Source organism: Mesoplodon densirostris, chromosome X (genome assembly GCF_025265405.1).
Source record: "Mesoplodon densirostris isolate mMesDen1 chromosome X, mMesDen1 primary haplotype, whole genome shotgun sequence".
NCBI classification, from domain to species: Eukaryota; Metazoa; Chordata; class Mammalia; order Artiodactyla; family Ziphiidae; genus Mesoplodon; species Mesoplodon densirostris.
In genome coordinates, this window is record NC_082681.1 from 20,627,989 (window position 1) to 20,655,179 (window position 27,191).

The following is a 27,191-nucleotide window of genomic DNA, read 5'->3' on the forward strand; positions in this document are numbered from 1 at the left end:
GTTGAAACTGGAAAGCAAGACAAGTTGAGATGGAGAAGCTTGCGAATGACATGCTAAGGAATTAGGACTTGATCCCACATGCAGTAGGGAGCCATCAAGGATTTTGAGGAAGAGAAAAATTTAATTCAACATGGGATTGAGGAAGAGAGTACTATCTTATGCCTGCTGTCATGGAATAGAACATTCTTTCTTCCTGGACAGCAGTGGGCCATTGGAGAGGAATGGGTATCATATCTAGCTGGGGCATTGAGAACTGTGGCAGATGGGAAGTACGTGGGGAGAGAGAGGCTGAGGGAGAGAGGAGAAATGGTCACAGTCCAAAGACAGAGGAGGTGGTACCTGTGAGAATGTGAGAATGGCAGCTTACTGACAGTCCAGATCCAAAGATGGGAAGGAAGGAGGAGGGAGCCAGGATGACAATGTGTTCTTCCAAGTAAATTGAGGGGAAAATAGCCTCAGTTCCCCAAATCCCATTGATGATGAGGGAGGCATTTCACAACTGGAGAGGTTTTAGGGAACAGACTTAGATGGAACAACTTAGAGAGGCTTTTCATCTTTCATTTATGAGGACACCTGCCTGCTGTTGATTTCTGGCCTGTGATGTTCCCACACCCAGGCTGAGTGTTTTCAGGGACTTGTGCCATTTTAACCAATTGGCTATTGTACTAGTAACTTTCCTTTCCTGTTGGACATCGCAAGCATTTTAGTTCTCAGGTACATTTTTTGTAAGATCCACCATGGCTGATTAAAAATGGAAGATTACCAGACTTTGGGTTTTCCCATTCAAGTATATCTAAAGCCCTAAGCCCTGCCTAAAATACTATCAAAGAACTTTTCATTAAGCATTTTGGAGCCTGGGCTCCAAGAGACTATAAGGCTACTCCCTCACTCTCCTGACCACCCCCCACCCCCCAGCAATTTGATTTGGCTACAGAAAGTGACATTTTGTGTTCTCCTTCTACATCCTCAAAGCCCAATGACGAATACCTCTGTAGCTGCATCATGTTTGAAATTTACATTATAAACAGAGCTCTGTGAATCTAAACCATTAAAATTTTTAAAGTAATGAGGACAGTGTCTTCACTGCTTCACTGATTTTTTTAAAATTCATTTTCAGCTTAGCATCATTTGTGTGACTCACAAAAGTAAATGTAAGTTTCCTGAGGTTGTATATAAATTTCTCTTAAAATAGCCTCAGACTAAAACCCGTGACAAAAATTGCCTTCTTCTTTCATTCCCAATTGAGGAGCCATATTTGCAATTCTAAGGTAGTGCTTAAATATACATTTTAATTCATTTGGACAACTTGACTTTCAAAGCACTGAAGGAATACCATTTGGGGGTTGATGCTTTGGTATCAGGTACATTCACACACCCCTCTACAAAGTAAAATGCCAGAGGAGCGATGCACTCACACTTCCCTTAGGGACTAGGATGCACCCCAAATCTTTTGGTTTCTATAGTTTTTTAATCATGGTAAAATATATATAACAAAACATTTGTCATTTTAACCATTATGTATACAGTTCACTGGCATTAATTACACTTACAATGTGTGTGCAACCACTATTGCCAAAATTTGCCTAGTCTGCCTATTTATATTTTATGTAAATGGAATCATATGACATGTGGTATTTAGTGACTGGCTTCTTTCACTTAGCATCATGTTTTTGAAGTTCATATACCTTGTACATGTAGGAATGTATTTCATTCCTTTCTATGACTGAAAAAAATTTCATTGTATGGATAGACCACATTTTGTTTATCCGTTCATCCATTCATGGACACTTGGGTTGCTTCCACCTTTTGGCTGCTGTGAATAATCTGCTATAAACATTGGTATACAGGTATCTGGTGTCTCATACAGGTTGTTAATGCATCAGAGATAACAAGAATATGGCATTTCCAAAGGCCGTCTTGAGTTGGAACTCTGGAGGCACATTCTAGTGAAGCTTGGTTGTACAGGTGTTGTGACACTGATAGCACTGCCACAATACCTCAGCACAGTTAGGATGGCAGTGCTTCATTTCACTCACTGTCAAACTTCTCTGAAGGCTAATCAGTATTCAGTGAATCCACATCGGCTCCCACTCTCTTCTCAACTCAATACTATCTGGTTTTTGACCTAAACACCCTACTGAAACTTCTCTCAAAAATCTCCCATAACCTTCTAGTTGACACTTTCAGTAGCTTCTTCTCAATCCTTACTTTCCTTGACCTCTCTATAACATTCCACCATGCTTCTCCTCCCCTCTTTAAAGTGTTCTCTTTCCTTGCCTTTTATCTATTTATTTGTTTGTTTGTTTGTTTATTTTTGGCTGCGTTGGGCCTTCATTGCTATACACGGGCTTTCTCTAGTTGCGGCGAGTGGGGGCTGCTCTTTGTTGCAGTGCACGGGCTCTAGAGCACACAGGCTTCAGTAGTTGTGGCTCACGGGCTCAGTAGTTGTGGCTCACAGGCTCTAGAGCGCAGGCTCAGTAGTTGTGGCACACGTGCTTAGTCGCTCCGTGGCATGTGGGATCTTCCCAGACCAGGGCTCAAACCCGTGTCCCCTGCACTGGCAGGTGGATCCTTAACCACTGCGCCACCAGGGAAGTCCTTCCCTTGCCTTCTTGAAGCCTGTTCTCTTCATCTTCTCCCCTGGCCCTGGCTGAACAGTGTCTCTGTCACCAGCTGCTTGTATTCCACTGACTCTTAAGCCCATTACTTCCCATGGGAATCAGGTAACCCCTCCTGTGGGAAGGGAAGGCTTTGAGGAACTGTGATTCCTGTGGAGCTGTTAGGTAGCCTCAGGTGAGAAGGATCTGTAGCCATGAGAGTAATAATCGTGACACTCCTGGGGAAGGTGATGATAATTCTAGGACTGGTGGAGGAAGGCCAGCACCACACCACCCACTCATACTGTCACACTTTCCAGGATGGAGCTGTTCTGTTTCTGGGAAGATGACTTGACTCATGATGTACCTAAACAAGCATAGTAGTGGCCCACATCATAATAAGATTCTACAGTAGAATGATCTGATTTCCAAAGGGATGACGTGGTATTTTTTTTTTCCTGCGGCACGTGGGCCTCTCACTGCTGTGGCCTCTCCTGCTGCGGAGCACAGGCTCCGGATGTGCAGGCTCAACGGCCATGGCTCACGGACCCAGCCGCTCTGCAGCATGCAGGATCCTACCGGACTGGGGCACGAACCCGTGTCCCCTGCATCAGCAGGTGGACTCTCAACCACTGCGCCACCAGGGAAGCCCTGACGTGGTATTTTTTATTGTTCCTTTCTCAATGGCTTGATGCAATAGTGAAGCATAGTTAGTGGCTGAATCCCCTGGACACCATTTTGTATTAGACACTAAGCAGTCTGAGCCCCAGTTAAGGGCAATTACCATGGCGTTCCCCTCTTGACAAGGAAGTTGTCATCGAAAAAGCTACCTTAAGTCACTAATCAGGACTATGTGAGTCAAAATGCCCAGCTTTGGTAGTGTACCAAGCCCAGGTGACTCAAGTGTCCCAACAGTGCTTTTAAGACCTTTCCACCTAAGTACCCCATACAGGCAGTGAAGGGTGGGAATGAACACCTGTTCCTGAGGATCTGGGACATAACCTCAAGGTCCTAGTAAACAAGAAATATCTTATGAAGTCTTAAATGGGTTTGCAAATAGCACACTTTTGCTCCATCATACAGCCTTGCATGTTTCAGTATAAAATAGTGTGCTTTTGCCCTAAATCCCAGGGAAGAAGAATGCCATGGCTTCACATACCCACAGCCCACTGCAGTGTAACCTGAAGGTACACCCACCCCAGACGGAGAAACAGAGCCTATAGGAAGAGAGGCCATGCCTATACTAGTGGCAAAATCAATTGTATTCTTTCGACATCCCAGCATTGTAACTGAGGGTATTTGCAGGCTGGAATTAGCTGTAAGAAATGAAGTGGGCATCTCATTGCCCCAGCCCTCTTCCAGGAGAGGCGATTGGATTATTCCCAGAATTTACAGTCATTTAGCTGGCAAAATTGGCAGCTCACTTGTCAAGAAGGCATGTTGTGAAATGGGCCCTAAAAGGAGTCCCATTAGACCAATTAAAACCAGAGGCCTCAAGTGTGCCATTTCCCCCTCGTCTGATCTATGAAGAAGAAAATCTAGACTCCCGCAGACCTGAGGCTCATTAACAAAGTCACTTTCCTCTGCTTTCAAGTCCAAGTAGTCATTTCACACCTGAAAGTTCAGAAAGGTTGACAGGGCGGAGGCGGGGGGTGGGGGTATTGATGTGGCAGGAAGGAAGGTTGTGTTGAGGGGAGGACAAGGAAACCGAGATCTATTGGGGATTCAGAAGCAAATGGTGGGGCCCAAAGGCTTCTGTGGGAAGAGGCAGCAGAGTGAGCAGTAGTGTAATGAACACGATTTCTAGTGCTTTCCCCAACTTCAGCCTCTGGGGTCTACCAAGCAAGGTACTGAAGGTTTCGCATATTCATGTCCTGGGGGCCAACTGTGCACAGCAAATACAAAACGCAGGGAGAGCAGTATTGCTCTGTTGCCATATTAGGGCCGGATTGAAGCCATCTGCTGGTGCAGGCTTGGCAAGCAGCAGCATTCGCTCCGCTGGTAGTGTGATGGCAGCTCTTCTTCCAGGCTGCCCCGTGGAGTTGGCCCGCTGGTGTGGGTAAGGCCCCTGTAGCAGCGCCTTGCCCTGCTTGATGCCCACGCCATCAGAGGGCGGGCATTAGAATCCTATTATATGCTCAAGACCCCGGTGGCTCTGTAAGGGCCCAAAGGCTCGTCTCACTGGCTGACAGATTTTCCCTGGCTGCCTGTGTAGCCCAGGCCCAGCAACTTCTCCCCCAAAGCTTGGTGTGTACTGCCTTTAGTAGACGTTATGATGCCAGGGTTTAAAGAAAACAAAACAGTCCAGTGTGGATTTATTTATTGCCAGGGTCTCTTATCCACAATTAAACCAGCTTAAGAAGAAAGAGGATTCAGAATTTGGTAGCTGGTGATCACCAGAAAGACTCACATCACAAGGGAAACAACTGACTGCCTCTCCCTGCTCATAGGTGCTCTGGTGGGGGCAGCCCCCTTGGCTGCTGTGGGTGGAGGAATGATCACAGCCTGAGCAGACTGTGCTCCGCACTGGGCCCCAAGAGCCTTGGAATCAGAGAGGGACAAAACTACTGACAGAAGGAAGTTTAGATTTCATCTAGTCCAATACCCCGAGTTAGCAAAATGGGGGTGACTGAGGCCCAGAGGAGAGGGAAATGACTTGCCAAGGGTGAAACAGTAACTCAGTGACTGAGCCTGGCCTGGAACCCAGGGCTCCAGACCCCCAGGAGGTGCCCTCTTCCTTAGGAACTCTCCTAGGAGACTGAATAACTAAGTGGGGGGCGCTCCCCACCGAGTGCTTCGTCCAATGCAGAAAAACTTTTCCACACGAAGTGCAGACCTTAATGACTGATGATCATTTAAAGGGATTATCTAATCTGCAACACAAAGGACATAAGAGCAAAATGGGAGTCAGGGCTGAGTGTATAATTAGTACAGATTGTTGGGTCTAACCCACTGGGTGTAGTTAAACTGATTACAAATAGAAACAGATTTTTAGATTTAGCATGAAAATTTCCTTGCTGGCCCAAAAGGTTCTCACTGACGTTCAGCTGCAAGACAAAAGCCAATTTATGCGTGTTTTACAATATGTACCTCACCAAACAAAGATATATTCTGGAAAATCATTGATAAACATAAAAATATGAGTGATTTAAGAGTATGGTTTGTGGTTATTCCCATAAGGCATCTGGTTCGTAGCAAAATGAGAAGGTTTTGGTTTGGTGTAGATTTAGCTTCTTCGTAGGTTTTTAAATTTTCTTTTAATATTTGCTACTGGCTGATCCCCAGATACTGTTCCCACAGGCTTCTTGTTTTTCCCAAGACAACATGTCTGACAAGTCTCTCCCGCCCACTTAGGGCTGTCCTCCAAACTGTTAACAGTGATTTCTGAAAAACACAAAGCAGATTGTGTGGATTCCTTACTTAAAAACCTGCAGTGGCTCCCTATTGCCCACAGGAGAAAGTCTTAGCATTCCTAATCGACCATGATTTGGCCCTTGCTTACTTGTCCTTCCTGCCCTACCTTTTATCACCCACCGGGCAGGCAACAAACACATACCACAACGATGTGAACTCTACATTCCTTCCCTCCGTAGAGCCTACTTGCTCCTATTGAGTATGCACTATCGACATTCTCAGATATTAATGATTTTTCTCAAGCTGAACCCTCTGCCTGAAATGCATAACCATCTCCTTCAGCCCTGCCATAGTTCCACCCATCCTTCATGGTGCAGGTTATGGCCCAATTGTCCCAAGAAACCTTCCCAGAACCTTCTTTTATTTGGAATTTTTCTCTCTCCCTTCTGTCACCCTGTTGTTTCACTTGTGCCTTTATCCGAACCCTTTCTGCTTTCTGCCAACTGTCTTGTTGGTTTGTCTATTGGTCTGTTTTCCTTGCCAGACTGTGGGATTCTTGAAGGCAGACACTAAGTCTTTCTCCAAGCTTCTAGCTCAATGCTTGGGCCATAGTAGACTACTATTAAGTTTGTTGAATTAAATTGGATTATATTTCTCCGGCCCAGGAATGTCCATAGATATCTTTAACCAACACCCTAGTTCCTCTGTGTCCCAGTAGTGCTTCCTTGTCATGCTAAGCTGTCCCCTTCATCTCTAATCTCCGTGATGGTGGCCCAGGCCCAGAGTGTGTCTTTGCTGGAACTCCCATCAGTATCAGCCACAGGAACCCAGCTATAGGGTTGGGTGATAAAGCTTTGCTGCTGCTGAGTGGGAAGCCTCGGGAAACCTGTAGCCACAGCTTAGGAAGCACTAGAAGGTATTATTCTGAATATTCCTTGGGTTTTCTGGAGGTAGAAGACATGGCCCATCTTTGTGCCAGGGGTGCATGATGGCCTTGGCCATCATTGCTGATTGCTTCAGGTAAACAGAACTGATATAATGCCCATTTGGCGTCCCCAAACCTAGAGCTCTTTTCAGTATTTCACAAAGCTTAATAAAGCTACTTAATCAAGTTTGTGATCAGTTCTATGTGGAAACATTGACTTTTCTCATATGCTTTTTTTTGATGTACAGTTGATTTATACTGTTATTAGTTTCTGATATACAGCAAAGTGATTCAGTTATACACATATATACATTTTTTTAAATATTCTTTTCCATTATGGCGTATCACAGGATATTGGATATGGTGCCCTGTGCTATACAGTAGACCTTATTGTTTATCCATTCTGTATATAAATAGTTTGCATCTGCTAACCCCAAACTCCCAATCCATCCCTCCCCCCATCCCCCTCATCCTTGGCAACCACAAGTCTGTCCTCTATGTCTGCGAGTCTGTTTCTGTTTTGTAGATAGGTTCATTTCTGTCATATTTTAGATTCCACACATATAAGTGATATCATTGGTATTTGTATTTCTTTCTTTTTTTTTACATCTTTATTGGAGTATAATTGCTTTACAATGATGTGTCAGTTTCTACTTTATAACAAAGTGAATCAGTTATACATATACATATGTTCCCATATCTCCTCCCTCTTGCGTCTCCCTCCCTCCCACCCTTCCTATCCCACCCCTCTAGGTGGTCACAAAGCACCGAGCTGATCTCCCTGTGCTATGCGGCTGCTTCCCACTACCTATCTATTTTACGTTTGGTAGTGTATATATGTCCATGCCACTCTCTCACTTTGTCACAGCTTACCCTTCCCCCTTCCCATATCCTCAAGTCCATGCTCTAGTAGGTCTGTGTCTTTATTCCTGTCTTACCCCTAGGCTCTTCATGACTTTTTTTTCCCTTAGATTCCATATATATGTGTTAGCATACGGTATTTGTCTTTCTCTTTCTGACTTACTTCACTCTGTATGACAGACTCTAGGTCCATCCACCTCACTACAAATAACGCAATTTCATTTCTTTTTATGGCTGAGTAATATTCCATTGTATATATGTGCCACATCTTCTTTATCCATTCATCCAATGATGGACACTTAGGTTGTTTCCAAGTCCTGGCTATTGTAAATAGAGCTGCTGTGAATATCTTGTTACATGACTCTTTTTGAATTATGGTTTTCTCAGGGTATATGCCCAGTAGTGGGATTGCTGGGTCGTATGGTAGTTCTATTTGTAGTTTTTTAAGGAAACTCCATACTGTTCTCCATAGTGGCTGTACCAATTCACATTCCCACCAGCAGTGCAGGAGTGTTCCCTTTTCTCCACACCCTCTCCAGCATTTATTGTTTGTAGATACTTTGATGATGGCCATTCTGACCAGTGTGAGATGATATGTCATTGTTGTTTTGAGTTGCATTTCTCTAATGATTAATGATGTTGAGCATTCTTTCACGTGTTTGTTGGCCATCTGTATATCTTCTCTGGAGAAATGTCTATTTAGGTCTTCTGCCCATTTTTGCATTGGGTTGTTTGTATTTTTCTTATTGAGCTGCATGAGCTGCTTATACATTTTGGAGATTAATCCTTCGTCAGTTGCTTCATTTGCAAATATTTTCTCCCATTCTGAGGGTTGTCTTTTGGTCTTGTTTATGGTTTCCTTTGCTGTGCAAAAGCTTTTAAGTTTCATTAGGTCCCATTTGTTTATTTTTGTTTTTATTTCCATTTCTCTAGGATGTGGGTCAAAAAGGATCTTGCTGTGATTTATGTCATAGAGTGTTCTGCCTACGTTTTCCTCTAAGAGTTTGATAGTTTCTGGCCTTACCTTTATGTCTTTAATCCATTTTGAGCTTAATTTTGTATATGGTGTTAGGGAGTGATCTAATCTCATACTTTTACATGTATCTGTCCAGTTTTCCCAGCACCACTTATTGAAGAGACTGTCCTTGCTCCACTGTACATTCCTGCCTCCTTTATCAAAGATAAGGTGACCATATGTGCATGGGTTTATGTCTGGGCTTTCTATCCTGTTCCATTGATCTCTCTGTTTTTGTGCCAGTACCACACTGTCTTGATTACTGTAGCTTTGTAGTATAGTCTGAAGTCAGGGAGGCTGATTCCTCCAGCTCTGTTTTTTGTTCTCAAGATTGCTTTGGCTATTCGGGTTTTTTTTTTTTTTTTTGAGGTATGCAGGCCTCTCACAGTTGTGGCCTCTCCCGTTGTGGAGAACAGGCTCCAGACATGCAGGCTCAGCAGTCATGGCTCATGGGCCTAGATGCTCCACAGCATGTGGGATCTTCCTGGACCAGGGCACGAACCCATGACCCCTGCATCGGCAGGCGGACTCTCAACCACTGCGCCACCAGGGAAGCCCTATTCGAGGTCTTTTGTGTTTCCATACAAATTGTGAAATGTTTTGTTCTAGTTCTGTGAAAAATGCCAGTGGTACTTTGATAGGGATCGCATTGAATCTGTAGATTGCTTTGGGTAGTAGAGTCACTTTCACAATATTGATTCTTCCAATCCAAGAACATGGTATATCTCTCCATCTATTTGTATCATCTTTAATTTCTTTCATCAGTGTCTTATAATTATCTGCATACAGGTCTTTTGTCTCCTTAGGTAGGTTTATTCCTAGATATTTTATTCTTTTAGTTGCAGTGGTAAATCACAGTGTTTTCTTGATTTCACTTTAAGATTTTTCATCATTAGTGTATAGGAATGCCAGAGATTTCTGTGCATTAATTTTGTATCCTGCTACTTTACCAACTTCATTGATTAGCTCTAGTAGTTTTCTGGTAGCATCTTTAGGATTCTCTATGTAGAGTATCATGTCATCTGCAAACAGTGACAGCTTTACTTCTTTTCTGATTTGGATTCCTTTTTTTTCCTTTTCTTCTCTGATTACTGTGGCTAGAACGTCCAAAAGTATGTTGAATAAGAGTGGTGAGAGTGTGCAACCTTGTCTTGTTCCTGATCTTAGTGGAAATGGTTTTAGTTTTTCACCATTGAGGACAATGCTGGCTGTGGGTTTGTCATATATGGCCTTTATTATGTTGAGAAAAGTTCCCTCTATGCCTACTTTCTATAGGGTTTTTATCATAAATGGGTGTTGAATTTTGTCAAAAGCTTTCTCTGCATCTATTGAGATGATCATATGGTTTTTCCCCTTCAATTTGTTAATATGGTGTATCACATTGATTGATTTGTGTATATTGAAGAATCCTTGCATTCCTGGAACAAACCCCACTTGATCATGGTGTATGATCCTTTTAATGTGCTGTTGGATTCTGTTTGCTAGTATTTTGTTGAGGATTTTTGCATCTATGTTCATCAGTGATATTGGCCTGCAGTTTCCTTTCTTTGTGACATCCTTGTCTGGTTTTGGTATCAGGGTGATGGTGGCCTCGTAGAATGAGTTTGGGAGTGTTCCTACCTCTGCTATATTTTGGAAGAGTTTGAGAAGTATAGGTGTTAGTTCTTCTCTAAATGTGTGATAGAATTGGCCTGTGAAGCCATCTGGTGCTGGGCTTTTGTTTGTTGGAAGATTTTTAATCACAGTTTGAATTTCAGTGCTTGTGATTGGTCTGTTCATATTTTCTATTTCTTCCTGATTCAGTCTTTGCAGGTTGTGCATTTCTAAGAATTTGTCCATTTCTTCCAGGTTGTCCATTTTATTGGCATAGAGTTGCTTGTAGTATTCTCTCATGATCTTTTGTATTACTGCAGTGTCAGTTGTTACTTCTCCTTTTTCATTTCTATTCTATTGATTTTAGTCTTCTTCCTTTTTTTCTTGATGAGTCTGGCTAATGGTTAATCATTTTTGTTTATATTCTCAAAGAACCAGCTTTTATTTTTATTGATCTTTGGTATCGTTTCCTTCATTTCTTTTTCATTTATTTCTGATCTGATCTTTACTATTTCTTTCCTTCTGCTAACTTTGGGGTGTTTTTGTTCTTCTTTCTATAATTGCTTTAGGTGTAAGGTTAGTTTGTTTATTCGAGATGTTTCCTGTTTTTTAACGAGGGATTGTATAAACTTCCCTCTTAGAACTGCTTTTGCTGCATCCATAGGTTTTGGATCGTCATGTCTCCATTGTCATTTGTTTCTAGGTATTATTTGATTTCCTCTTTGATTTCTTCAGTGATCACTTCGTTATTAAGTAGTGTATTGTTTAGCCTCCATGTGTTTGTATTTTTTACAGATCTTTTCCTGTAATTGATATCTAGTCTCATTACGTTGTTGTCGGAAAAGATACTTGATACAATTTCAATTTTCTTAAATTTACCAAGGCTTGATTTGTGACCCAAGATATGATCTATCCTGGAGAATGTTCCATGAGCACTTGAGAAAAATGTGTATTCTGTTGTTTTTGGATGGAATGTCCTATAAATATCAATTAAGTCCATCTTGTTTAATGTATCATTTAAAGCTTGTTTCCTTATTTATTTTCATTTTGGATGATCTGTCCATTGGTGAAAGTGGGGTGTTAAAGTCCCCAACTATGATTGTGTTCCTGTTGATTTGACCTTTTATGGCTGTTAGCATTTGCCTTATGTATTGAGGTGCTCCTATGTTGGGTGCATAAATATTTACAATTGTTATATCTTCTTTTTGGATTGATCCTTTGATCGTTAGGTAGTGTCCTTCTTTGTCTCTTATAATTGTCTTTATTTTAAAGTCTATTTTGTCTGATATGAGAATTGCTAGTCCAGCTTTCTTTTGATTTCCATTTGCATGCTACATCTTTTTCCATCCCCTCACTTTAAGTATGTGTCTCTAGGTCTGAAGTGGGTCTCTTGTAGATAGCATATACATGGGTCTTGTTTTTGTATCCATTCAGCCAGTTTGTGTCTTTTGGTGGGAGCATTTAGTCCATTTACATTTAAGGTAATTATTGATATGTATGTTCCTATTCCCATTTCTTAATTGTTCTCGTTTTTTTATTGTAGGTCTTTTCCTTCTATTGTGTTTCCTGCCTAGAGACGTTCCTTTAGCATTTGTTGTAAAGCTGGTTTGGTGGTGCTGAACTCTCTCAGCTTTTGCTTGTCTGTAAAAGTTTTAATTTCTCCATCAAGTCTGAATGAGATCCTTGCTGGGAAGAGTAGTCTTGGTTGCAGGTTTTTCTCCTTCATCACTTTAAATATGTCCTGCCACTCCCTTCTGGCTTGCAGACTTTGTGATGAAAGATCACCAGTTACCATATGGGGATTCCCTTCTGTGTCACTTGTTGTTTTTCCCTTGCTGCTTTTAATATGTTTTCTTTGTATTTAATTTTTGATAGTTTGATTAATATGTGTCTTGGCGTGTTTCTCCTTGGATTTACCCTGTATGGGACTCTCTGTGCTTCCTGGACTTGATTAACTATTTCCTTTCCCATATTAGGGAAGTTTTCAACTATAATCTCTTCAAATATTTTCTCAGTCCCTTTCTTTTTCTCTTCTTCTTCTGGAACCCCTACAATTCGAATGTTGGTGAGTTTAATGTTGTCCCAGAGGTCTCTGAGACTGTCCTCAGTTCTTTTCATTCTGTTTTCTTTATTCTGCTCTGCAGTAGTTATTTCCACTATTTTATCTTCCAGGTCACTTATCCGTTCTTCTGCCTCAGTTATTCTGCTATCAATCCCATCTAGAGTATTTTTAATTTCATTTATTGTGTTGTTCATCATTGCTTGTTTCATCTTTAGTTCTACTAGGTCCTTGTTAAATGTTTCTTGCATTTTCTCTATTCTATTTCCAGGATTTTGGATCATCTTTACTATCATTATTCTGAATTCTTTTTCAGGTAGACTGCCTATTTCCTCTTCTTTTGTTAGGTCTGGGCGGTTTTTACCTTGTTCCTTCATCTGCTGTTTTTCTGTTTTCTCATTTTGCTTAACTTACTGTGTTCGGGGCCTCATTTTCACAGGCTGCAGTTTCGTAGTTCCCGTTGTTTTTGGTGTCTGTCCCCAGTGGCTAAAGCTGGTTCAGTGGGTTGTGTAGGCTTCCTGGTGGACGGGACTAGTGCCTGTGTTCTGGTGGATGAGGCTGGATCTTGTCTTTCTGGTGGGCAGGTCCACATCTGGTGGTGTGTTTTGGGGTGTCTGTGGACTTATTATGATTTTAGGCATCCTCTCTGCTAATGGGTGGGGTTGTGTTCCTGTCATGCTAGTTGTTTGGCATAGGGTGTCCAGCACTGTAGCTTGCTGGTCATTGTGTGAAGCTGGGTCTTGGTGTTGAGATAGAGATCTCTGGGAGATTTTCGCCGTTTGATATTACATGGAGCTGGGAGGTCTCTTGTGGACCAGTGTCCTGAAGTTAGCTCTCCCACCTCAGAGGCACAGCACTGACTCCTGGCTGCATCACCAAGAGCCTTTCATCCACACGGCTCAGAATAAAAGGGAGAAAAAGTGGAAAGAAAGAAAGAGAGGGAGGGAGGGAGAAGAGAAAATAAAATAAAATAAAGTAAAACAGTTATTAAAATAAAAAATAATTATTAAGAAAAAAAAATTTTAATTAAAAAAAAGCATGGATAGAACCCTAGGACAAATGGTGAAAGCGAAGCTATACAGACAAAATCTCTCACAGAAGCATACACATACACACTCACAAAAAGGAAAAGGGGAAAAAAATAATCTATCTTGCTCCCAAAGTCCACCTCCACAATTTGGGATGATTCGTTGTCTATTCATGTATTCCACAGACGCAGGGTACATGAAGTTGATTGTGGAGCTTTAATCCGCTGCTCCTGAGGCTGCTGGGAGAGATTTCCCTTTCTTTGTTCACACAGCGCCCAGGGTTCAGCTTTGGATTTGGCCCCGCCTCTGCATGTAGGTCGTCTGAGGGCGTCTGTTCTTCGCTCAGACTGGACGGGGTTAAAGGAGCCGCTGATTCGGGGACTCTGGCTCACTCAGGAGAGGGGGAGGGAGGGGTATGGATGCGGGGTGAGCCTGTGGCTGCAGAGGGCAGCATGATGTTGCATCAGCCTGAGGCGTGCCCTGCGTTCTCCCGGGGGAAGTTGTCCCTGGATCCTGGGACCCTGGCAGTGGCGGGCTGCACAGGCTCCCGGGAGGGGAGGTGTGGACAGTGAACTGTGCTCACTCACAGGCTTCTTGGTGGTGGCAGCAGCAGCCTTAGCATCTCATGCCCGTCTCTGGGGGTCCGCGCTGATAGCCGCCGCTCACGCTCGTCTCTGGAGCTCCTTTAAGCAGTGCTCTTAATCTGCTCTCCTCGCGCACCAGGAAACAAAGAGGGAAGAAAAAGTCTCTTGCCTCTTCGGCAGGTCCAGACTTTTCCCCAGCCTCCCTCCCAGCTAGCCATGGTGCTTTAACCCCCTGCAGGCTGCGTTTATGCCACCAACCCCAGTCATCTGCCTGGGATCCAACCAAAGCCTGAGCCTCAGCTCCCTGTCCTGCCCGCCCCAGCGGGTGAGCAGACAAGCCTCTAGGGCGGGTGAGTGATGGTCGGCACTGATCCTCTGTGCGGGAATCTCTCTGCTTTGCCTTCTGCACCCCTGTTGCTGCGCTCTCCTCCGTGGCTCCGAAGTTTCCCCTCTCCGCCACCTGCAGTCTCCACCCGAGAAGGGGCTTCTAATGTGTGGACACCTTTCCTCCTTCACAGCTCCCTTCCACTGGTGCAGGTCCCATCCCTATTTTTTTGTCTCTGTTTTTTCTTTTTTCTTTTGCCCTACCCAGGTACATGGGGAGTTTCTTACCTTTTGGGAGGTCTGAGGTCTTCTGACAGCATTCAGTAGGTGTTCTGTAGGAGTTGTTCCCCGTGTAGATGTATTTCTGATGTATCTGTGGGGAGGAAGGTGATCTCGGCGTCTTACTCTTCCACCATCTTCCCCCTCCACTCTGTATTTCTCTTTCTGACTTATTTAATATGATAATCTCTAAGTCGATCCATGTTGCTGCAAATGGCATTATTTCATTCTTTTTCATTGCTGCATAGTATTCCATCGTATATATGTACCATATCTCCTTTCTAAGCTTTTCTTTTTAAATTTTATTGAAGTATAGTTGATTTACAATGTTGTGTTAGTTTCTGCTGTACAACAAAGGGAATCTCTTATACATATATACACTCTTTCTTAGATTCTTTTCCCATATAGGCCATTACAGAGTACTGTGTAGAGTTCCCTATGTTATACAGCAGGTCCCTATTAGTTATCTATTTTATATATAGTCGTGTGTATATGTCAATCCCAATCTCCCAAGTTATCCCTCCCCCCTCTTACCCCCTGGTAACTATAAGTTTATTTTCTACATCTGTAACTCTGTTTCTGTTTTGCAGATAAGTTCATTTGTACCCTATTTTTTAGATTCCACACATAAGCGATATCATACAATATTTGTCTTTTTCTGTCTTAGTATGACAATCTGTAGGTCTATTCATGTTGCTGCAAGTGGCATTATTTCATTCTTATTTATGGCTGAGTGATATTCGATTGTATATATGTACCACATCTTCTTTATCCATTCATCTGTCAATGCGCACTTAGGTTGCTTCCATGTCTTAGCTATTGTAAATAGTGCTGCAGTAACATTGGGGTGCATGTATCTTTTCGAATTATGGTTTTCTCCACATATATGCCCAGGAGTGGGATTGCTGGATCATATGGCAACTCTATTTTTAGTTTTTTAAGGAACCTCCATACTGTTCTCCATAGTAGCTGTATCAGTTTACATTCCCACCAACTGTGTAGGAGGGTTCCCTTTTCTCCACACCCTCTCCAGCATTTATTATTTGTAGATTTTTTGATGATGGCCATTCTGACCAGTGTGAGGTGATAGCTCATTGTAGTTTTGGTTTGCATTTTGCTAATAGTGATGTTGAGCATCTTTTCATGGGCTTTTTAACCATCTATGTCTTCTTTGGAGAAATGTCTATTTAGATCTTCCACCTATTTTTTGATTGGGTTGTTTGTTTTTTTGTTGTTGAGTTGTATGAGCTGTTTGGATATTTGGGAAATTAAGCCCTTGTCCGTCACATCATTTGCAAATATTTTCTCCCAGTCTGTCCATTGTCTTTTCATTTTATTTCATGTGTTTTTTAGTTAGTTAGTTATCTTTGGCAGGATATTTTCCCTGAGTTTTTTTTTTCTTCAAGAAGGAACCCATTACTATTTACTGACTGCAGTTTACTTGGTATATGTATAAAATTTTTAAGTTAGTTTGTTTATGATATAGGTCCATATGAGGTTCAGAGTCAGCCCTGCATTCAAAGAACACCTCTGCCACTTACCAGCTGTGTAAATACAGGCCAAAAAAAAGTAACCTGAGCTTGAGCTTCCTCATCAGTAAAATGGGAATTATAATACCTACTTCATAACATTACTGAGAAGGTTCGATTACATGAGATCATGTATTATAAAGGGCTTAGCACAGTGCCTGGCACACAGTGAGGACTCAATAATTGGTAGTCATTTTTATAATTTCATAGGTTCCAAGAGATAGACATAACAAAAGAGGTATTTGGTGGCAAAAAGATGAGAAACTACTGGATCTAACATAACTGCTGGGTTTTCCATAACTGCTAGAGTAGACAAAACTGTGTAGTGTTCATGGATTATTTGAAGAGCAAGGTAAATAGTGGAGGAGCTGAGTGGTCACATTAGTAGATGTTGTTTGCTTAATCCTGATGTTAGGCAAGGGGGATATCTGGAAAATGAATCTGAAGGCACTGCTGAAAGTGCTCTCATTCAGGTCAGACCGAAAAATACTCCTCTTCATTTAAGTTGAGAAATTGCCATGAGACTCAAGGCTGGCCTTTCAACAGATCCAGCCATATGTGTTCTCGACTTTGGTGAAATCTGATCGGGACCTAAGCCTGCACTATCCTTGCCGACTGACAGCTGACCTCAGCCTGCTCTGTGTGCTCTGCACTGTACCTTTCAGAGAAAGAGGTCTGATTTCCAAGTAGAGCATTGCTCTTTGTTCTTTTTCTCTTTGATTTTCTTTGTATCTATTTATTCTGGGGGGAGAGGGAATGGCTATTAGTCTACTGATTCACTTTTCCCTCAGTAAGAGGGTTCCCTGGAAATTTTGATTTGCATCATTATCATCAGCACTCAAGAAGAAACACTTTCTCAGTTTCAGAAGAGCAAAATGTGGTCAGATTCATATATATTATAAGTTAGGACATCATTTCCTTGTACAGCAATGAAAAATAATAAGTATAGTTAGTAACAAAATAGAAAAATTACTTGTATCAAATGTGATAAGCAAAGGACTCAATAAAATATATATTCAGATTAATAGGGAAAATATCAATACCCATTAGGTAAGAAGGCAAAGGATATGAACTGTTATTCATTGAGAACGAAAACACAGAAAAAGTTCTTCTATACTAGTAATCAAATACACTCAAAGAAACTTTGAGATATCATCTTATACAGACTACCGTATCTTTTACTGGTTCCCTCATCATTGCTGGTGGCATTATAAACTGCAGTAGCACTTTGGAAAGTAGTTTTGTGGGCTGTGTAATCAGATCCTCTGGCTTTGATCACCTTGACCTTGCTGTCTGCTCTAAGGAATGCCAGCCTCACAGCAGCCGTGGTCCTGGGCCCTGCTCTGTACACATCCTGGACCAGCTGAGTCCTTACACTTTCTTCCTGTGACTTACTGCGTGTTTCATCCCCTGTAAAAGGAGCTCTTCCTTCCTCTTCCTTCCTTCCTTCTGCAGAATCCCTGTCGTTTCCTCTGTGCCTGTTGCTATGCATCTCCATGTCCCCAAGGGATCTTTCTGGCTCCATTGGCCACAGGACAGTTGGCTGCTGAGGTCACTCACATGCTATTGAAATAGAAACAAACATTGGTGACCGAGTCCAGAAAAGCGAAGGGAGTAGATTTGAACTCTAAATCTGGAAAAGCAAATCTAAGAGAAACTGAGCCCTGGGCTAGGACCAGCTGTCTTTAATTTCATGACAAACCACTATCTACTTAGATTTACCCTCTGGGAGATTTCCACGTTAGGCCAACCCCAGTACCCCAATTTCTTTTCAGAATCATGAGCATATCTCATAAACAGTAGGCAGTCGAAGAAAGAGGACCCTTACCCATTAGCCTTTCCTTAGTCTTAAATTCTATGCATTATATTGGGCTGGCCAAAAAGTTCGGGTCTTTCCGCTTACAGAAAAACCCAAACAAACTTTTTGGCCAACCAATATCCTGTGTGGGTGTGGGTATGTGTGTTAGGGGTGCGCGGTGAAAAGACCATATAGATAAAAGATATTTCTGAGAAAAATAAAACAACTTCCAATGGCAAACTACCCTATCATCAACTCTAAGGCAAGGCCTCCCAGGGGAAAATCTGAACTGGGTGCAGGGCCCAGGAAAGGTCCCCTGGGAGGCTACCACATCCCCTCTCCCACCAACACACATACACACAAGGACATGCATGTTGTCACCCACATGGCACCTTACGTTTGGATACCTGTGAGATCTGGTGAAAATGACCTTCAAGCATGGCCTTGCCAGGTGGGAGATGTGGAAAGGGCCAGTGTGCACTCCGGGGTGTGGGTGGAGCCAAAGGTGGGAGGGGAGCAGCCAGCTCGCTCCCTGTTGGTGGGATCTCTGGCAGGAGCTCCACTAGCCATCTTCCTCGGGTGGGCCCCGCACATAACACCCCTGTCTTCTTCCCATCTCCTGGCGGCCTTCCCTTCAATGAAAGGAAGAAATCAAACCTGGGGTATCCCAGCAGTGCAGACAAGCTCTTGGGCCATGAAGAGTGCAAACCTGAGGCTGTTGGTAAGCCTGTATTTAAATTCTGTCCTTTCTTTCGGCAGAACTGGCTTATGATCTGGACGTGGACGATGCTCCTGGAAGCAAGCAACATGTGAATCAGGACAATGAGATAGTTGCCTCTCACAACCTCGGGAATGGCCCTTCCCCCCTGAAGATTCTCACCAGCTTGGCAATCTCCGTGGTGTGCTCTTTCCTCCTGGTGCACTGACTGCCAAGGTCACCCTTCAGCACCCTGTGGTCTCCCTCTATAAAGGGAACCACCTTTTTCTTTTTTTCTATTTTTTTATCTTATATACCTCCTCCAGCCATTAAGTAGAAGACTAACCATGAGTTACGTTTTCGAAAATCAAATGGTATCTTTATGAGGACGGTAAATTTTAGTGGTAGTATAGATTGTCCTTTTGCAACAACAAAAAAATCAAATTGTGCCAAATTATTTTCCTATGTTTGGCTGCTAGAACATGGTTACCATGTCTTTCTCTCTGTCTTTCCCTTTGCATGGATTTCTTTGGAAAAAAATAAATGCTTAAATAAAAATGCGTTGGGTCCTTTTTGTAAGCCCACATACATGGTGACCATGCAATGCTTTCCCCCTCCTCACCTAGCTTTCTACCCAGTATAAGAAAATCCCCCTCCCTCCCTCCCTGCCTACCTTTCGGGCGAGTATCAGTCTTGGCTCCAAGCTCCAGTCAAAGCCAGTCCGTCCCATCACATACCCAATCCATAATCTCCATTTACAAACGGGGGAGAGTATCTGGCCTATGAAACTAAAGGCATCTCAGAAAAGTGTCCCCGTCTCTCTCTACAAATTTCACTTCGCTGAAAATGTTCTGCCCAACTAGAAATCCTCTGTATGGATCATGTACACAATTAAATCCTTCCTTCCCCCGACCCGGAGAGGGGAGCCCCAATAGTGCAAAGTAATTCCCCAAGCTTCTTTGCTCCTTGTCTCCCTTCTCCAGGGGCTGCCACGTGGCAGGGCCGGCAGTTGCCCTAGGTCAGGTTGCAAAGGTTGTCACCGGGAAACCCAGGATTTATAGGAAGCAACACGGCTCTTGGCCTCAGACGGGCTCCTTCAACAGTCGTTTGTTCCACAACTAGGCCTTGCGTACCTGCTGGCTGTCAGGCATTGTACCAGCTGCTGGAGATGATACAAAACTAAACAGATTGGATCCCTGCTTTCACGGAGCTGAAGGTCTGATACCAATACTAATTCCAACATCAGCTTTCTGTCAATTGTAGGTCCAGTATTATTACTTAAGACTGCTTTTTACACATATGGCACACAAACAATAATGATGCTGATGCTGCTCTTTGAACGTTCTGCTGCCAAAGAACCTCAGGAATGACCGACTTGCCACTGTTTCCAATGCCTGGCTTATTGCCCACTTGCCAGGTCAGGTCACCAGAAACGTTGTTGACTCTAATGAGTAGGAATTCAACTCCCACCTGAGGGCAAAGAGGGGCAAAGCTGAAGGAGGAGGAGAGAGAAGGGGCTGAGGCACAGGACCAGAGTATGAGTCAAGGTCAAGGAAGGACTGGAATGTCCCCCCCCCTTTTTTTTTGCGGTACGCGGGCCTCTCACTGTTGTGGCCTCCCCTGTTGTGGAGCACAGGCTCCGGACACGCAGGCTCAGCAGCCATGGCTCACGGGTCCAGCCGCTCCGCGGCATGTGGGATCTTCCCGGACCGGGGCACAAACCCGTGTACCCTGCATCGGCAGGCGGACTCTCAACCACTGCGCCACCAGAGAAGCCCTGGAATGTCCCCTTTGATACTGGGAGGTGGGCCCAGCCAGGTGCTCCCATTTCTGCCTGGTGGCCGGAGGTGGCAGGAGGTGAGCCCGCAGGAAGCAGGCGGGGGAGTTTCTTATAACTTATCTTTTCCCCTCTGGCTGTCACCAACACACTTTCATCAGGGTCTCCTGCGGAGTGCAAGTTCCCAATAGCCATTTTCATCCTTTGCAGAAATTTTTGCAAATGCCAATTAGAAATGTTTGGTTTAGTGTTGCCTTCAGTTGGTTTTGTTGAAGTCAAGGCTACGATCAGTGGTATTTGTTAATATGCTTTCAATGATTTATAGCGGTTGGTAAGACTTGAACTGGCATTATCTTTGTCTTTTAAACATCATTATTACTGTATTTGAATGGGATTTGTGAGAATCTTTGTTCTTTGATTCAGGAAACCTAAATACGGCAAAGGTTTGCTCCTTGGACTCGAGTGTGCCAGGCTACCACCACCAGATAAGAAGAAGTCTCGAAAGCCTTGTTACCACCTAATCGTCGTCCCTGTTGCTCTACAGAAAGGTTTTTATTTAATGTGGCAAAAATAATGGGTGACCCTGAGATCACGTTTTATGCCTGCGAGCAGAAGGGCACTGTCTTAAAGTCCATTTCTCCTTTCTGGGAGATGAAGGGGACTTTCTACACATCCTTCTCATTCACTTCCCCTCTTCAGACCTCGGTTTCCCTCTTGTAAAGTGGAGAACCAGGTCAAGATGTCTAGTTCCTTTGTTGCTCTTATTTTGTGGCACCACTGGCCCCAAAAGGAAGTAACTGCCAGTCCCCCTGCCCAGCACAGGTGTTATGCGTGTTCTGTTCCCACATGCCTCTCAGGACTTTGCCAGCTTAAGGTCCTATTTGACATACTTCAGTTCCCAGAACGTGACCCAAGCCAGCCAGCATTTCTGCGATCTTGGTATACTGCCAGCTGTGGTCCATGCAGGCTGAGTGATGTGGGGCAGAAGACTCTATAATGTCCAAGGCCTGCTGGCTTCAGTTGAATGGCTAGAATTAAAATGGATAACCGTTCACACTTACAAAACATGGAAAATCCACCATCTCCAATTGACATTTTACTTTTACTCAGTAGCCTTTGTCTTTTAGCATTTTATCCATGCCTTTTCCTATCCCCCTATATTTATTCTTCTAGTTCAGAATCTAGTTTCACAGCTAGTTGCTGGTGGCTTTTCACCTTTGAAGTGTTTATCCTACCCTTTGATTTAAACTTCCTACATGAATTTTGTTAAGATGACTATCGTCCTTAGAATAGGCCTGGCAATCGGGAAGTTGCCCCATCTTGTTGTGAGTTTTCAGGCCCCTTTCTCGTTGGATCCATGTGTGAACTTCCACCAGCTCAACTCTGGTATTTGAACAACATTAAATCATAGAACAACATACTGAATCCCTAGGTTGAAAAGTTCCCACTAATTCATCCCACAATCAGTGTTGGATTAGTGCCTAAGGCTGGGCCCTCACTAGGTTGCAAAACAGTTTATTTGGTTGCTGGACACCTCCAATTCTTAGAAAGTTTGTGTTTTTCAAAAGCAATATATACAGGTAATAAAAATCTAATAGTACATCATCACATAAAGTTTAAAAGATGATATTTATCCCATCATTCCATACCCCATAGTTATTATTAAATATTTGATTGAAATCCTTCCAGTCATTTTTGTCTCTCTTTAGGTGCATATTCACACACATGAGATTATACTGAATGTATAATTCTATAATATGAATGAATCTTTGATAGGTTGAGCCTAAATCTGCCTTCCTATAATTTCCACCCATTGGTCTTGGCTCTTCCATAAAGACCAACATGAGATTAAGATGATACCACTTTGGGGACTTACCTGGTGGCACAGTGGTTAAGAATCTGCCTGCCAATGCAAGGGACATGGGTTCGATCCCTGGTCTGGGAAGATTCCACATGCCATGGAGCAACTAAGCCTGTGTGCCACAACTACTGAGCCTGCACTCTAGAGCCCGTGAGCCACAAGTACTGAAGCCAGCATGCCACAACTACTGAAGCCTGTGCACTCTAGGGCCTGTGATCTGTAATAAGAGAAGCCACCACAATGAGAAGCCTGAGCACCGCAATGAAGAGTAGCCCCTGCTCACCGCAACTAGAGAAAGCCCGCGCACAGCAACAAAGACCCAATGCAGCCAAAAAAAAAAAAAAAAAAAGATGATACCACTTTTAACACAGCTGTCCTTCAACAATAATTTTCAGTCACTGACTCTTGCCTCTTCTGGGTTGGTTTTCTCAGCTCCTTCAGCCCTGTTCCACGCTCCAGTGGGTCAGTGGTCCTCTTATGCTGTCATGCCCATAGCTGAGCTCATGGTGCCCCTGCACTGGCGCAGAACAGAGCATGGGTGTTTATGTTCACAAAGAGCCCAAGACCTCCACCAGACAGCATTCCAGGAATGCAGACACTTAGAAGCCACGTCACACCCTTCATGAACAATGAGCTTGTGGCCAACTGAAACCCTCACGTGTGTTTGCCAGAATGGCTGCCAAGCCAGGTCTCTTCCATCCCATACTCGTGTAACTGATTTCTTTAAACTAAATTCCGAGGCTTTTGATTTTACTTGTCTAGACATTGGGCCAGGAAATATACACTGTGTGTGTGGGGGGGCGGGGAGTGTGAGTGTCTGTACAGCGGGGAGAAATTTTTTTCTTGCCAAGGCCACACATTTTGGAAGTCCTCTTTTGGAATTGCTATTGAGCCAGTTTATGTACATACAAGAAAATCAACCCCATTTCTTTAGAGTCAAACCTTGTTTGGAACCCAAAATGATGTTCTTCAGCTTGATCAACCACCTCATTCACTAGATTTGCTGCCAAGTAGTTTTTAGCTATCTCCCAAAATCAAATTTACCTTCAAGAAACAAAGGCCTCCCTGAGAAGATTCCAAAGACTATGCTATGGGATATGGAGCGTTTTTTCCCAAAAAAAATGTTCTACAATATTTGAGGACACTGTACATCTTGGAAGGACACAGCATTGGTTTGAATATAGAAGGTCTGCTAGGTTTGCCAAGAAACCAACAAAATAAGCTCACTGCTTTTTATTCATTTTTATATGCTTAGAAATAAATATATTGACTCTGAAAGTTTCACATTAACAACAGATGGAAGAGAGCAAGATGGCGGAGTAGGAGGACAGAATTCACCTCCCCCAAAAAACACATCAATTATGCATCTACATTTAGAGAGATTCTCACTGAAAATTAATGAGACTGACACAGAGGCTCTTCTACAACAAAGGCTATAAGAAAGATCCACACAGAATCAGGTAGGAAGGGAAGAGAAGTGATCAGGTTGGGACCTATGCCCCTGGGAGGGGACACAGAATGGGGAGGGAGGTTACAAGGGTAGATATCCTCCCTGGGGAGTGAGCAGTTCCAGCCACATATTAGGTGCCCAAGCCCTGGGGTCCAACATCATGAAGAAGAGTCCCCTTAGCTGATTAGAAAACCAGTGGGACTAACAGGAGGGCTGTAAGAAACCTAGATGCTGCTAGTGAAGAGCACACACACACTTGCTTACTCCTGAAACAAGGCAGAAAAAAAGAGTGAAAGTGCACGAGATTCTGGCTGGCTTCCCACGACCACTCCAGTGAGCACCCCAGCCTGAGCCAAGTGTTCACTATGCCCACTTGCTTCACAATGCAGCTCCACACTAGGGCAAAGTCTGCCACGAGAGGAGTGATCAATTATGAGGGACTGTGCCAACCCAGATGCAGAACAGCATCTGAACAGGGTGGGAGCAGCCATTACTAGTGCTTACAGAGGCAGTGCATCAGAAGTGGTCCCAGACTCTGGCCAGGCAGCACAGCCCATGCCCAGACCCACACCATGCACCCGCACCTGCCCCTCTTCCTCCAGCATTGTTACCTTCTGGGGCAAGGGTTCTGGTGCTGGGAGTAGGGAGAGCACACACTTAGAAAGAATGGAGCCAGCTCAGACTCAAACTTCAGGGATTCTGCTCCAGGAACTTGGGACCTGACCCACCCCCACAGTAGGTTGTTGGCCACTAAGCAAAGAAGTCCCAGATCATAGCTGGCTCTGGTTCTAGCCCCTCCATCTCCAGCTCCACCTCTTATCAAAGTAATAGCTGCCAGTACACCCTGGGTAAAGACATAACTTGTGCTCATGTCAGATCCAGCTCCTCCACCAAAGCCTCTGGGCACACGCACACTGCACAGAGACACTCCCACACAAAAACACACCTTCAAGAACACAACAGGTAACTCTTTCATTATGTCTAATTTTATAAAGACAGAGAAAGTTAAGCAAAATAAATAGCAGAGAAATTTGTTTCCATCGACAAAACAAGAGAAAACCCCTGAAAAAAGAACTAATGAAACAAAAGTAAATAACCTACCAGATAAAGAGTTCAAAACATGAGTCATAAGAATGCTAACTGAATTAGGGAAAAGAATAGATGAACACAGTGAGAATTTTAACGAGGAACTAGAAAGTGTAAAAAAGAACCAGTCAGAACTGAAAAATACAACAAATGAAGTGAAAAACACACTAGAATGAGTTAATAGACTAGGTGATTTAGAAGAACACATAAGTGATCTGAAGACAGAATAGTAGAAAGCACCCAATAAGAACAGCAAAAAGAACAAATTTAAAAAATGAGAAAAGTTTAAGGGACCTCTGCATCAACATAAAGTATACCAACATTTGCATTACAGGAGTCTCAGAAGGAGAAGCAAGAGAGAAAAGGGTCAAAACTGTACTTAATGAAATTATGACTGAAAACTTCCCAAACGTGAAGTAGGAAAAAGATATCCAGGTACTAGAAGCACAGAGACTCCCAAACAAGATGAACCCAAAAAGACCTACACCATGACAAATCATAATTAAAATGGCAAAAGTTAGAGATAAAGAAAGAATTCTAGAGAAGCCTGTACTTCAGGGACCTGCTGTAGCATCAGGGTCCACACCCGATGCCCTGGACTCTCACTGAATTTTGGGGGTGAGATGGTACTCGAAGACAGCTGGTGAAGATTCCAGGGACAGCTCCTAGATACAGCTGAAGGTACCCACAGACCCCCTTTGGCTTGCTGCCTCTTTGGCTATTCTACAGCATCTCTGATACTTCCAACCAGAAAGACAAGATCCAGCCTCATCCACCAGAACACAGGCACTAGTCCCCTCCACAAGGAAGCCTACACAACCCACTGAACCAACCTTACCCACTGGGGGCAGACACCAAAAACAACGGGAACTACGAACCTGCAGCCTGCAAAAAGGAGACCCCAAACACAATAAGTTAAGCAAAATGAGAAGACAGAGAAGCACACAGCAGATGAAGGAGCAAGGTAAAAACCCACCAGACCAAACAAATGAAGAGGAAATAGGCAGTCTACCTGAAAAAGAATTCAGAATAATGATAGTAAAGATGATCCAAAATCTTGGAAATAGAATAGACAAAATGCAAGAAACATATAACAAGGACCTAGAAGAACTAAAGATGAATCAAGCAACGATGAGCAACACAATAAATGAAATTAAAAATACTCTAGATGGGATCAATAGCAGGATAACTGAGGCAGAAGAACGGATAAGTGACCTGGAAGATAAAATAGTGGAAATAACTGCTGCAGAGCAGAATAAAGAAAACAGAATGAAAAGAACTGAGGACAGTCTCAGAGACCTCTGGGACAACATTAAACGCAGCAACATTCCAATTATAGCAGTTCCAGAAGAAGAAGAGAAAAAGAAAGGGACTGAGAAAATATTTGAAAAGATTATAGTTGAAAACTTCCCTAAAATGGGAAAGGAAATAGTTAATCAAGTCCAGGAAGCACAGAGAGTCCCAAACAGGATAAATCCAAGGAGAAATATGCCAATACATATATTAATCAAACTGTCAAAAATTAAACACAAAGAAAACATATTAAAAGCAGCAGGGCAAAACAACAAATAACACACAATGGAATCCCCATCAGGATAACAGCTGATCTCTAGCAGAAACTCTGCAAGCCAGAAGGGACTGGCAGGACATATTTAAAGTGATGAAGGAGAAAAACCTGCAACCAAGATTACTCTACCCAGCAAGGATCTCATTCAGACTTGATGGAGAAATTAAAAGCTTTACAGACAAGCAAATCTGACAGAGTTCAGCACCACCAAATCAGCTTTACAACAAATGCTAAAGGAAATTCTCTGGGCCAGAAACACAACAGAAGGAAAATACCTACAATAACGAACCCAAAACAATTAAGAAAATGGGAATAGGAACACACATATCAATAATTACCTTAAATGTAAATGAACTAAATGCTCCCACCAAAAGACACAAACTGGCTGAATGGATACAAAAACAAAACCCATATATATGCTCTCTAAAAGAGAACCACTTCAGACCTAGAGACGCATACAGACTGAAAGTAAGGGGATGGAAAAAGATATTCCATGCAAATGGAAATCAAAAGAAAGCTGGAGTAGCAATTCTCATATCAGACAAAATAGACTTTAAAATAAAGACTATTAGAAAAGACAAAGAAGGGCAATAACGAATGATCAAAGATCAATCCAAGATGAAGATATAAAAATTGTAAATATTTATGCACCCAACATAGGAGCACCTCAATAAATAAGGCAAATATTAACAGCCATAAAAGGGGAAATCGACAGTAACACATTCATAACACATTCATAGTAGGGGACTTGAACATGCCACCTTCACCAATGGACAGATCATCCAAAATGAAAATAAATAAGGAAAC

General features: G+C 43.0%; 1 protein-coding gene across 1 annotated transcript in view; it reads left to right on the forward strand.

The window, feature by feature from the left end:
- Positions 1–19,159, forward strand: part of GPC3 (glypican 3) — a 435,634-nt gene extending 416,475 nt beyond the window's left edge. The window contains exon 8 of the mRNA XM_060087058.1: positions 18,706–19,159. Within this exon, the coding sequence (XP_059943041.1) occupies positions 18,706–18,872 (167 nt within the window). The 3' untranslated portion in view covers positions 18,873–19,159. The remainder of the gene's footprint in view (positions 1–18,705) is intronic.
- Positions 19,160–27,191: the final 8,032 nt, after the last annotated feature.